The sequence below is a fragment of the Nematolebias whitei genome, chromosome 3 (genome assembly GCF_014905685.2).
Source record: "Nematolebias whitei isolate Nwh7 chromosome 3, NemWhi1, whole genome shotgun sequence".
NCBI lineage: Eukaryota > Metazoa > Chordata > Actinopteri > Cyprinodontiformes > Rivulidae > Nematolebias > Nematolebias whitei.
This window is the reverse complement of record NC_056500.1, coordinates 51,816,538-51,829,888: the sequence shown is the minus strand read 5'-3', so window position 1 is coordinate 51,829,888 and position 13,351 is coordinate 51,816,538. Positions and strand designations below refer to the sequence as shown.

Below are 13,351 nucleotides of genomic sequence, written 5' to 3'. Positions count from 1 at the left end.
CACCTCAGACTGAGGAAGTCTCTTGGATGAGAGACGAAACGTTTCTACATTTTTTTTGCTTTGTTTTGTTTTTTGTTTTTTTGTTTTCTTGTTTTTTGAATGTCCAGAGGACCAGATTGAACTTTTTTGGATTTTTCTACCTGGATTATTGAGCATGCATCAGGATAGCTTCTCAGAGTGTCAGTGTCTCTCAGAAGCCAAGATGGTAAGAGGATCACTAATTCCAGCATTGTTGCACAGAAAGATAGCAGTTACCCAGCATAAAATAGCAAAGACTTTTAAGTTATCATCATCAACCGTGCATAACATCAAAAGTTTCAGAGAATCTGGAACAATCGCTGTGCGTAAGGGTCAAGGCTGTAAAACTCTACTGGATGCTCGTGATCTCCGGGCCCTTAAACGTCACTGCACCTCAAACAGGAATGCCACTGTCAAGGAAATCACAGAATGGGCTCAGGAATACTTCCAGAAAGCATTGTCAGTGAACACAATCCACCGTGCCATCCGCTGTTGCCAGCTGAAACTCTACAGTGCAAAGAGGAAGCCATTTCTAAGCAAGCTCCACAAGCTCAGACGTTTGCACTGGGACAGGGGTCATTTAAAATGGAGTGTGGAAAATGGAAGACTGTTCTGTGGTCAGATGAGTCACGATTTGATGTGCTTTATGGAACACTGGGACGCCATGTCATCCGGACCAGAGAGGACAAGGATAGCCCAAGTTGTTATCAACGCTCCGTTCAGAAGCCTGCCTCACTGATGGTATGGGGTTGCATGAGTGCTTGTGGCATGGGCAGCTTGCACGTCTGGAAAGCAGTGGTGGAGAAAGTATTCAAACACTGTACTTAAGTAAAAGTACAAATAAACAGACAAAAAATTACTCTAGTAAAAGTAGAAGTACCACATTAACATTTTTACTTAAGTAAAAGTAAATAAGTACTTGCTTTTAAAATACTTAAGTATTAAAAGTAAAAGTACTTGTTGAATGTATTACCTAATGCAATGGTCTACATATCTTTAAGTCTGCCTACCATATGTATATTTTCTGTAATACATTAATAGTGTTGTTTTAATGAACAATGCTGCAGATAATACATGTTTTTATTGTGTTTACTCTGTGACACATTTCACACTTGGACTTGTGATTCTGTGCATCAGAATTTCAGGGATGACCTGCAGAGTTAAATGTAATTAATCAAAATAAGAAAGAGGAATGCTTTTACCTTTGAAACTTTTTATTCAACACAAAGAAAAACCAATGTGTCATTTTAACTGCAGTAAACACATTTAAGTAAAAGTTGTCTGCCTGAACAAAAGGAGCATCAGACACAACTAACAAAGGAATAGGCTCTGATCATTTCAACTGATATTTCAACTCCAGTTTGTCATCAACTCTAGTTTAAATACTGTGTATTCAACCTTGTAATGGGTCAATATTGAACGATATTTTAACTTCCTGACACCATTTTTAAAACTTGGACCTGAGTGTCGAGACATTTGGAGAAATATCCTGTCTCCTAACATCATGAACTGACACATTTTAATATTGCAGCAAGAATTTCTTGTTCAAGTTCAGAAGAAGTTGTTTTCAAATATTTTTTAGTCCAATCTGGCTCTTCTGGGAGAGAGAAGCTGTCCTGTTGTACTGAGCAGTCGTTCAATAAGGCCATGGGTGGAGCGTATCTTCTGGCTGACTCTCTTGCGGTGGAATACATTCTGGGTGTGTTAGTGGTGCTGCGGGTGCACCCAGCTCAGTGACATACAGTATATACTAGAATATATGTCACTGGTCCAGCTCTTCTTGAAGGCGGACCTAACGTTACCTGCCCACTTTGCAGTGATTCAGTGGACCAGCTCCCTCTCACCATTGGTTACTTTCAAAGTAACAAACAAATCAAAAAGCCTCAACATGAATGTAACTTGTAATGCAACGCGTTATAGAAATGTAGTGTAGTAGAAAGTACAGATACTTGATGTAAAATGTAGTGGAGTAAAGGTATAAAGTACCCACATTTAACTCTACTTAAGTAAAGTACAGATACATGAAAAATGTACTCAATTACAGTAACAAAGTATTTGTACGTAGTTACATCCCACCACTGCTGGAAAGGCACCATTAATGCAGAGAACTATGTTCAGGTTCTAGAACAACATATGCTCCCATCTAGACGTCATCTCTTTCAGGGAAGACCCTGCATTTTTCAACACAATAATGCCAGACCACATTCTGCAGCAATCACAACATCATGGCTACGTAGGAGAAGGATCCGGGTACTGAAATGGCCAGCCTGCAGTCCAGATCTTTCACCTATAGAGAATATTTGGCGCATCATAAAGAGGAAGGTGCCACAAAGAAGGCCCAAGACGATTGAACAGTTAGAGGCCTGTATTAGACATGAATGGGAGAGCATTCCTATTTCTAAACTGGAGAAACTGGTCTCCTCTGTCCCCAGACGTCTGTTGAGTGTTGTAAGAAGAAGGGGGGATGCCACACAGTGGGAAAAATGGACTTGTCCCAACTTTTTTGGGATTTGTTGACGCCATGAAATTTGGATACAACAGATTTTTCCCTTAAAATTTTAACATTTTTTAATTGTTTTTATTATTGCTTTTAACACTGTTAAAAAAAATCAAGACAATAAAATGAACTGTAACACAGCATACTTTCAGTCCAAAAATCAATATTTAAAAAAATATATTGTTCCTACTTCTGCTAGCAACATTTTAAAATGCTTTAAAATGCCTCTTTCATTATTTAAAGTTTTTCTACAAAGTAAATGTCTCTCATTCAGTTCAACCTTTATTTGTTCAGGTCTCACTGACACTCAAGGACTCATTTACAAGAGAGACCTGATTTAACAAAGAACAGATGAGGTACAGACAACAATAGACAGTCATATAAAATGAAAAGTAAATGGAAGAAATAGTTTTTTTTTTAGAAGCTACATTATAAAGCGATATAAAATACTAAAAACAGGAACGTGTCTGCGTTGGTTTGTGCCATGAACTTAGCAGTCAAAAAAACACTTAGCAATGATGAAAGTAAAAGCTGCAGCTCAGTTACAGTATCACTCACACTCAGCTAATTGTTATTCAAACCACTGAACATGGTCAGAAGGAAAAACTGTTACCCAGAACTTGGTGTGTACCATGATAAAGAAAATAAAAATGCATTAAAACTTGATTAAAAAGAATAAGATAACATACTTTAGTAATAAAGTTAAGAAGGACTGTAGAAGGCTTTGGTGGAATCAGGTTCCTATCATAGTAATGATGGAATGGACCCACCAGTTTGAAACGGTGAATGTTTCAGATGTTGGATTGTGCAGACATGGTCTGTATTTTACAGGGGGGAGGTCATCTCCAAGGCCGGAACAGAGGAAACCATCATCTATGCTGACATCGGTGAGTGAATAACACTTGTTTATTTTTTGTGTCGATTTGGTGCAGACTGTGAGAAAGAAGACTGTTTCTCATTAATGTCTGACTGTGGGCAACAAATTGTGAATGAGTTTTCCAAATGTTTTAAAAACGTTAGAAATTTTAAATTTCCTCATGCGAGTCACAAGTTCAGAACTTTTAAATTTCTGAATATAAAACAAGATTTTGCTCACTTTTTTTTTTTTTTTTACAATTTCTATTTCTGAAATTACTGGTTAAAATGTCCCTTGCACCCCTACCCTCTTTATATGAAGGCAGAAGGGGCAGCAAATTCCTCTTTTTTTTTTCATCTAAGACACAAATAAGACTGTACAAGCTCTAAAGTTATTGCCATTTGTTGACGCGTGTTGCCAACAGAGCTGAGCTTTGAGAAACAGACACTTTATGCCCTGGCAGGTATTTAAATAAAAATAAGAGGGTTATCCTCTAAATACAATGTATATAAATGTTGACAAATTGCACCAGTATGGAGAGAGCATATACCACAATGGAGGAGCAGAGCTCTCTATGGTGGATTAGACGGGTGATGTGCAGGTTGTTAGTGAGGCTGAGCTTCAGTGTACATGGTTCACACTTGGTGTGAAGGATTGGAGGAAGTTGTGAGTTCCACTGCTGCAGTTCTTGCTGCAGCTATAGTCAAGAAGACGGAGCCTCAGACTGGTTTAACAACAAGTTTTGCGTTATTTTATACTTGGTAAAAGTATTCCCATAATCCTAATCCTCAGTTGCAGAAATAATAATAATTTTAAAATATCAGAACAAAAAATATTTTGGAAGAACACAATAAGGTTTGCCCCCTTGAGCTAGACTTTATTCTGAATATTTTGACTTTAATCTCAGCATTTACTTTGTCTCAAAACTACAAAGCAACAATAAAACCTGTAAATTGTTTTTAAGAGATTCTAAAACATAATTGAAAAAAAAAACAAACAGTAATGCAGAACAAAATTTAATTAAATTAGCTCTGCAGAAAGATTCATGCCAGACTTCAACAAAGCAAATGAAACGGCTGACTGAATAGTCTGTAGCTGATGCAGGACAGGAGCGCTGACATTTAGCTGTTTTTATGTTCCCTTTATTTTGACACAAACCCTCTGTTGGTGTGTCGCCTCACTCCAGACTTACAGTATTTGGCTGACATCCGGCAGCAGATCCCGATCACGTGTCAGCGTCGGGACGACCTGTACGCGGTGACGTCCCTGCAGGACAGATCGGGCTGAACGCTTCAACTCTGCTCCTCTCTCTCCACTGGCTCAGCTAAATCTGGATGGAATCTTCCTGTTAATTTTCATCCAGGAGACTGGATTAAAGCAGAAATGTTAAAGCAGTGGAGTTTTAGGATGAAGAAGACACAGTGGTTGAATGTGTCTCACCGCTCTGTAATTTCTGCTTCAAAGGTTTTTCTGCAGTTTATGATTTGAATATATACATTTAAATAAATGTTCAGGTGCTAAATAATTTTGAAGAATCTTTAAGGCTTCACAGTTCAAGATGAAGAAGTGTCTGCCAGACTGTCCAGCTGCAGTTCAGTAGGTTTGGGGCTTCAACACTCTTGTGCTTTCTAAAAATCTACATTTATTAACCAAGTTGTCCACAAACTGAGCCCAAAGTCCTGCAGAGACCAGATGAACCACAGCAGCAGACTTTTTACAAACAAGTCAGGAAATGTACTCTGAAAAGTCACTGATCAGCTGATGAAGTAAAATGACTGTTTTTGAATTTAAAAAATGGATTGTCAAATTTATTATATCTGTTAACAGCTTTGAATTAAAAAACATATTTGAAACATTTCTTGTTGTGAAATTTTATTTGACTCTAAAAGAAAAACTGACAATTTCAGCCACTGTCACAAAATTATCAGTGGACTCATTCATTTTGTGTATGAATTCCCACACAGCACACCAAATGATTTCAAAAGCATTCATTTCAATTCACTTTATTTCTAAAGCTCCAAGTCTCAACAGAAGTCGTCTCAGGGACTGAACAGAAACATTAATCTATAAAATAATAATGGAACATTATTTATCTGAGGAGCAGCTTTGAGTTTAACTCCATCACTGAACTCTCATCTTGAACAAGCATGAAGGCGACAGTGGAAAGAAAAACTCCCTCATGAGGAAGAAACCTTTAGCAGAACCAGGACCAGGACAAGAGGACCATCTGCTTCGACCGGCTGGGTTTGGTAGGAATAGATACACAATGGCAGGCCAAGATCAACATGTTAAGATAGAAATAGTATCAAATGAAAACTATTCAATTTTAACAATTCATTTAAGGAAATGAGGTCAGTTTGTCCTCTAGTAGTCTAAGTCTATAGCAGCATAACAAGCCGACCCTAACTATAGGATTTATCAAAAAGGAAAGTTTTAAACTGGACAATGGGTCAGTCTCATGGACAGAAACTGGAAGTTGGTTCCACAAGAGAGGAGCCTGAGAACTGGAAGATCTTCCTCCCATTCTGTTTTTGTAAACTCTAGGAACCACAAGTAAACCTGCAGTCTGAGAGTGAAGTGCTCTGTTAAGAAAATGTGGAACAATAAGATCTGATATATAAGATGGAGCTAGGTTGTTGAGAGCTTTGTAGGTTAGAAGTAAGATTTTGAATTCTATTCTGGATTTGTCGGAGCCAATGGAGAGAAACTAAAACTGGAGAAATGTGATTTTTTTTTTTGGGTCTGTTCAACTGGGGCTGATGTAATTTTTATCTTTGAAACTTGCTTATCGAAATCGAAGAGTTTGTGTTCCAGTGGATGGTGAGAGTCAAACAGAAGATACTGGTCTGTGTGGGTTGGTTTCCTGTAGACTTCAATGTTGAGGTTGTCCTCTCATTCCATGTGAACCAAACAGTCCAAAAAAGGCGGCTTGTTGTTGTTTGCATCCTCTCTGGTGAACTTGATGTTGTTGTCAACCGGATTTCCTAACAAATTACATTTGAATGAACTTGTTTTTGCTGGAACTTGCGGTTTGAACGTCATCATGTTGGCTGCGCTATGAACGAGCTCCTGAGGAAACCTAAGAAATAGATAACCTAACCCCATTAACACGACGCAAACTTATCTGTAGACGTGAAAAAGGAAGGGGGTGAGTGAAATACACCAAAACCGATGCTTCGAAGAGGCAAAAGAAAAAGGCGAAGTTTAAAGTTGGGAAAATACCTCTATCATTTTGGCTAATGCTAATCACCATTCAGTACGAATCTGCACCGTGAAGAACTATTGTTGCCCTTTGTGACTTGAGTTAAGCAACCTACTGTAGAAATATGTTGAATTGGACACATTTCTACAAGAAATAAGAGGCTTTTGCCAGGAAAATAAGGTGCAATTAGGGGAAATTAAGAAAGAAATCCTAAAGGTGAGTGCCAGACTGGATGAAGCTGAGGGGCAGATTGAGAAAGCGGAGGAGAGAATTGACGCCATGACTGAAATAACAAAGCTACAGATACAGTTGGAGGATAAATTAATGGACCTAGAGAGCCATACAAGAAGAGAGAATATACGCATCTATGGCATAACCGAAACAGCAGAATGAGACTCCAACAGTGAGTGATTTTGTTGAGAAGTTGCTCAGTGACGGCTTGGAGCTGTCCCAAGATGAGCTCGATTTACATATTGAATGGACACATCGCTCTCTAAGCCCGAAACCACCAAGCGACACTCCACCGTGATCTATTATTGTGAAGTTCCTCAGTCTTAAAACAAAAGAACCCCTGCTCCACAAGTCATGGCAGAAAAGAGGATTTACCTGGAACAGCAAACAAGTGAATTTATATCATGACTAGACTACCCCCTTCTGATCGTAAAAAAAGAAAAGAATATGCAGATGTGCACAAGATTCTGAAAGAGCTGCAGATCCCTTTTCAGACCCTCTTGTCTATCTCGGTTGAGGGTGAAGTATGAAGATGAAATGAAGATCTACAACACAGTAATGGAAGCCACTGAAGACATGTCCAGAAGAGCCTAAACTGTGAAGGTCGTTAAATCACCAGAAACAGCCCTGGAACAACTGAAGCAGCTGACCTGGAGCATGGTGGGGAGAAGAGCGGTGCGGCGAAAGAGAGATGAGACCCAGCAGCCGGTTACAGAGAAAAACTCGGAGCCTTCAAGAAGACATCATCTACACGCTCAGGAAAATGAGGTTTACCCACTCTGATACTACTAATTAAGACTTGCATTTGGTTTATGGTGCACAATATGTAAATAAATAAGGTTTCTGATGAGTACTTTCTACGGTGAGTCCTTAGCCATTAAGGGCCCACTTCATTAACTAATGAGGCTGCCTTTGGAGGCGAAGCAGTGTCCATTTCTGAGACCCCTGCCTTGGAAGTTAGTTCAGTTTGAGTTTTGTTTGTTTTTGATGTTGACTTTTTCATATTTTATATGTTCATTGTTTATAAGGGTGAGCGGGTGTTGTGTATGACATACTTGGTAAAATAAAAGAATATTCAAGCAGATAACTGGAAGTACCACATGGCAACTTTATTATTTCCTCATTGGACTTCCTCTTCAGAACACCCCACAGATCCGGTCCCCATCTCTTGTACAGAGCAAGAGCACCCCCTTGTGTATATTTCTTATTCTTCATCTTCAACTTAGATACAAATAATCACCACACAGGAGAACAAATCATAACATAGTTTCAAAACTCTTTAAACTACATGTTCATAAATTTCTGTGTCTGGAACAACACAGCTCCTCCCCTGCAAAATCAATACTTCTCCATCGCTTAAACATTTTAGTTATGTTTTTTTTTTATCAACAGAAATCAAGGAAAAAAAATTTTTAACATCTATATGCAATTTTAAGTTCAGTCTATCAGGAGGCCGCTGGTTCCTCACTGGGCGAGTGTTCCCTTCGACTGTAGATGACGGCAACTCTATTGGTTGTTTCCCAACAGTGTTTTCTTCCATCTGTTGATCTACATCTTTGGTTTTATCAAGATCATCACAATCCCAAAAGGTTCCAACACAAGTCTATTTTAGTCAAATGAGCTGGATTTCCATGTACTCCCAACATCTGGTTCACGTTTTTTTTTACACACTTCGCATTCACTTCAACATTGTAAGTTACAGGGCCCAGAATTTCTTGTACAACTCCATTCAATCACTTCTCCCCTGTAATTTTTTTACCAATACAGGTTGACCTACTGTAAAAACTGTAACACGTAGAAAAGTTGGTTCTGTTTTGTTTTGCATTCTCTGAGAGAACTGAGGTCTGATCAATGACAGTCTTGTTCGAACTTGTCTTTTTAGAAACAACTCAGCAGTTTTCCCCATCATTGTATGAGGCGTGTTTCGGTACCCTAAAAGGAAATTTGACACACAGTGATCAAGTGTCATGCCCCCCATGGCTCGATTCTTTGCTAGCGACTTCTTAAGATTTTGGACTAATCGTTCTGCTAATCTATTGCTGGCAGAATGGTAAGCAGGTGATTTAATGTGCTGCACTCCATTTTTCTTTAGAAATGACTCACACTTGTGAAACAAACTGAGGCCCATTATCTGAGGATTTAGCTGAGGTAGTAGTATGCATAGGAATCACCTCTGGCCATCGAGCATAGGTATCCATCACTACCAGAAACATCTGTTTGTGGTCCTCTGCTAAATCCAGATGGATCTTCTCAACAGGGACTGGCAGCCCATTTCCATTTATGTACTGGTGTAGTACAAGGCATACTACGCTGCTTTTGACAAATGGTACATTCACTGACTTCCTGTTCAATGCACTCATCTGCTGGCCACCAAAAAAAACTTCTGACAAGTGATTTCATCTTTACTATTCCCCAGTGGTGTTCATGCAGTTCAGAGATCAGCTGATCCCTTAATTTTTTAGGAACCACTACTCGTAGCCCCCACAGCAGACAATCATCTTCAACAGTAAGCTCAAACCATCTTTGAAAATAAGGCTTCAGCGACTCATCATGTACATGTTTAGGCCAGCCAGTCAACACCATCTGTTTCACCACTTTCAACACATGATCTTTGCCTGTTTCTTTGGCGATCTCCCTTGCTGCGACAGGTAACGCTTCAAGGTAAGATACTTTATAAATGGGGTTTGACACCACCTCCACACTCAATGGGTAACCTTAATAAAGCATCTGAATCACTATGCTGCTCAGATCTTTTGTACTGAATCTCGTACTTGTATGCAGCCAGGATTAGAGCCCACCTTTGCAATCTAGCAGCAGCTAGTGTAGGCACACCTGTTTTTGGTCCCAAAACTTTTATCAATGGTTTGTGGTCTGTCACCAAAATTAACTTCTTTCCATAAAGGTAGTCATGGAACTTCATAACGCCAAATACTAAACCAAGTGCTTCTTTTTCTATCTGTGCATAGTTCTGTTCTGTCTTGGTTAACATTCTTGATGCAAATGCAATTGGTCTTTCACTTCCATCTTTCATTAGGTGACTGATTACAGCATGTAAGGGATTTTTTCCCTCGTAACACCTTTAAAGAATTCACACACAAGACAGAGTGTAAGAATTTTGAATGAGCCCTCTGCAGAGGTGGGAGTTCGTGACCTGACCAAACGTCAAGGTAGAAGTCTGCCATTCGACTGGAGAGCTCGTGCTTTATTTTGAGACGGGAGGAGTGAGCAACGGGCAATATCAACAGATACAGATTTTCTCCGACGCAGCGGAGCCAGAAAAAATTACTAAACAGACGGCTTGATTACAGAAACGGGACAGCCGGAGTAGCGAGGTCAGATCTGAATAACATCATGGTTGTTTAAAAACCCACGGTCTTGGTCTCACTGCATATGCACATGAAGCTGAGAACAAGACTCTGGCTGTTCTTTAGTTCACACGACTGGAGTTTAATTAAATAGTGAGAAGTCTAAAAACAGTTTTAAATGATAACATTTTAATTTTATCCAACATTCCCTACTGTTTATTATTTAAAACTAAGTTTTACCATATGCAAACTATAAATTTATGTGGGCATCACATTTAACTGAAGATTCTGTGTGAATGATGCGGAAAAACCCCCCAGGGCTGATGGTAAGAGCGTAGGAGGAAAACGCGTCATCACTCCAGACCCCCTCTGGCGATGACCCTGAACTTCAGGAGTTTACTCAGTATCTTCAATTTGTGGGCCCCGGAACAAGTAAATTAAAGGCAGAAAAACAAAAATCACACAAAGACCAAGCAAAACTAGAATTATGTGGGCTCTTTATGAACGAGCAGTATTTTTTTTTATGAACTGCAAAGATAACTGAATCATCACTTTAAACCAATCTAAAATAATAAAGATAGAACAGGTCTTTAGGTCTGAGTGTAAAGCATTGTGACTATTTTAACTATTAGTTCTGGTAATAAAACTATTGTACTTTGTTCTCCTGAAATGACCAAATAAAAAGCAACAACATCAATTTTCCTTTCCCTCAGCGTTTCGTTGCTCTGAAAGAGTTGGGAGGCCCTCGTGAGGGGTCCTTTGTTGCTCAGCGGCGATGTAATTATAGGACCGCGGAGTTCTCTTCATGTGTGTAAGAGTCTCTGTTATCAGTATGTTTTCAACTTTTCTAGGGACGTGTGTGCACTGGGGAGGCCTAAAAATCAGCGTGTCCATCTTGTTGTTTTTCTTTGGGGGTATAAGTTCAGTTCAGGATTTTCACGAATAATGTGCTTCAGGTCACTTGTCCTGACAAAAGTGGGGGATTTCATCAACCAGATCGATCTCAACGGGTTTGGCTTCTCTGCTGGCGTGTGAGGTTCTCTCAACCACCTGATAAGGTCCAGTCCACCTCGGTCCCTTCCTCTTGTGATGACATTCAGCAGCACCAAGTGTGTGGGACCTCCCAGGTTCATCTCTCTCCTTTGGTTTTGTCACCTTTGAATGAAGCCTGACACCAAAGTGCTGAATTTTTCAAAAGATGTTTTGTAACTGTATTCCTACATTTCTTCTCTCAAATGAGAGCAGTTGCTACACCCAGAGACTGTCTTCCTTTCACTCGCCACCTGTAATACAAAATCTACAAACATCTCCTGCATTGTTGTCTAGGGCGTCTGTCTTCAGATCTTTTTAATTTTTTCTCTCTACTTTTGTAGGTCATATGATATTCCCTGTGTTTAGTCCAAATGCAGCCCTCTAAGGCATGTAACTGTATTTTCTGTCTCTTCCACTAAAGGGGTTTGTCAAAATAAAATATTTCATTATTACTTCTACATTGTAGTAGTTTTATAGACCAACATAAATCACATTTCATTTGTACTTTCATCTCCTCTTTTCATGTTTACAAACCTGAACCTAAAAAAAAAAGGATATGTTGGATTCCCCAGAGTCCTTACTCTGGATCTTCCTAGAAGAAGCAAAGTTATTTTTCACAAGAAAATATAGAAATCAAAGACATTGTGTGTTATTACCACATGCAGTGAAAATTAGTAATCAGAATCAGAAAAGTTAATGTTTTTTAGTGGTGAATATTTGGCATGAGTGATGTTAGTTTTTAGTTAAGATAATAAATTTATTTGTCTTACCTCCTCCTGTCTATAGGAAAAAATTATTAAACGCATGCGCAGAAAATATATTTTCTTTCAAAACAATATATGCATTATATTTTGCACTACTGTTATGATCAACTCGTCCTGTCTATTCTGGTAATTCTGGTATTGTCATTTCCACTTAATCACCTCATCAGTACATAACTGTGACTCTATATAGAACCGGTATGCACACCTTCACTTTACTAAGTTTCTCAGGTTTATACTTTATATTGCACTATTGTTTACTCTGGCCTTGCACATCCATTATCTACCTCTCATCATGTTATTGTCTTCAGTCAGCGTCCCTTTGTCTCCTGTTAGTCACTATTGAGCACGTTGCATCAGAGGTCCTGCTGCTGTTCACTTTTACTTTTATATTTTTTATATAACTAGTTGTGTTAGTTTATTTTTGCTAATGTTGTTGTTTGCTGCAACTTGAGTAGGAGTGTAACGCAATTTCAATTTCTATGTATGTCCTGTACATATGCAGAATTGACAATAAAATCAATCAATCAATCAATCAATCAATACAACATCAAACATCAAGTTTTCTGATGGAGCTAGAACAAATAAAAGGAAATCAGAATCAGTTATCCAGCTCTGCTGTAGCTCCTCTGGAGATCTGTTTAGGCAGAACAAATATGTGATCATAATAAAAATGTGGTTAAAACACTCTATACATGAAAACTCAATTAATTTCTTGGTAGTCCAGTCACGTCAAGTTAAATATATCTAAAAACATAGATCCACCACATTTTCATTGTTCTCCTGGGTCTAAAAAAAAGTCTAAAAATGTCTACAAAAATCTACAAAGGTTTACAGAGTCTTACAGAGGGGCGTCCCCCTAAGAGAACCGTCCTGTACACATGAAAGTGAGATTCTTTGGTTATTAAAATCTTTTATTTACACAAATGATGAAGTATCCTTTAATTTTCTCAAAAAATCAACAGTGAACCAAGAGATGTCGTGTCTCTTTTTTTTATTATTATTATTAGTGTGTACTGTTTTGTTGTAAAGATTTGTATATTGAAGTTGATAATCTCATTTTAAATTTCTAGCAAGGCAAATCTATAAAATCTTTACATCAATCACTATATTCCTCCCCCATTTTTCTGAAACAGTACACCAGTGTGTCCTGTTTCAGAAACATCAAAGTAAAGTTTTCCTGTTTTGGTTATTGGTTAATAAGATTCCTGTTTTGTATTTGTCCAAAATACTGTTTATGTGTGAACCAAATCATCTCCTGTACATGATAATGTATTTATGTATTTATTTTTCAAATTATCACTCTATAGGAAATGTGAGATCAACCACAGTTCAGATTTTCCAGCTCATATTGCAGACCAACATTTGTTACCCAAAAAAAATACAAACGTCATTTTCTCTTTCTTGTCACTGAGTCCTTATGACTCCTGGAGTTTGTAAAGACAAAGT

The 13,351-nt window shown here is 38.4% G+C and overlaps 1 protein-coding gene across 1 annotated transcript in view; it reads left to right on the top strand.

The window, feature by feature from the left end:
• Window positions 1-5,128, top strand: part of nit2 (nitrilase family, member 2) — a gene marked incomplete at its 5' end in the record, with an annotated part of 80,456 nt that extends 75,328 nt beyond the window's left edge. The window contains 2 exon segments of the mRNA XM_037698320.1: window positions 3,347-3,402; window positions 4,558-5,128. Coding sequence (XP_037554248.1) covers window positions 3,347-3,402; window positions 4,558-4,658 — 157 coding nt within the window.
• Between the last annotated feature and the right edge of the window lie 8,223 nt (window positions 5,129-13,351).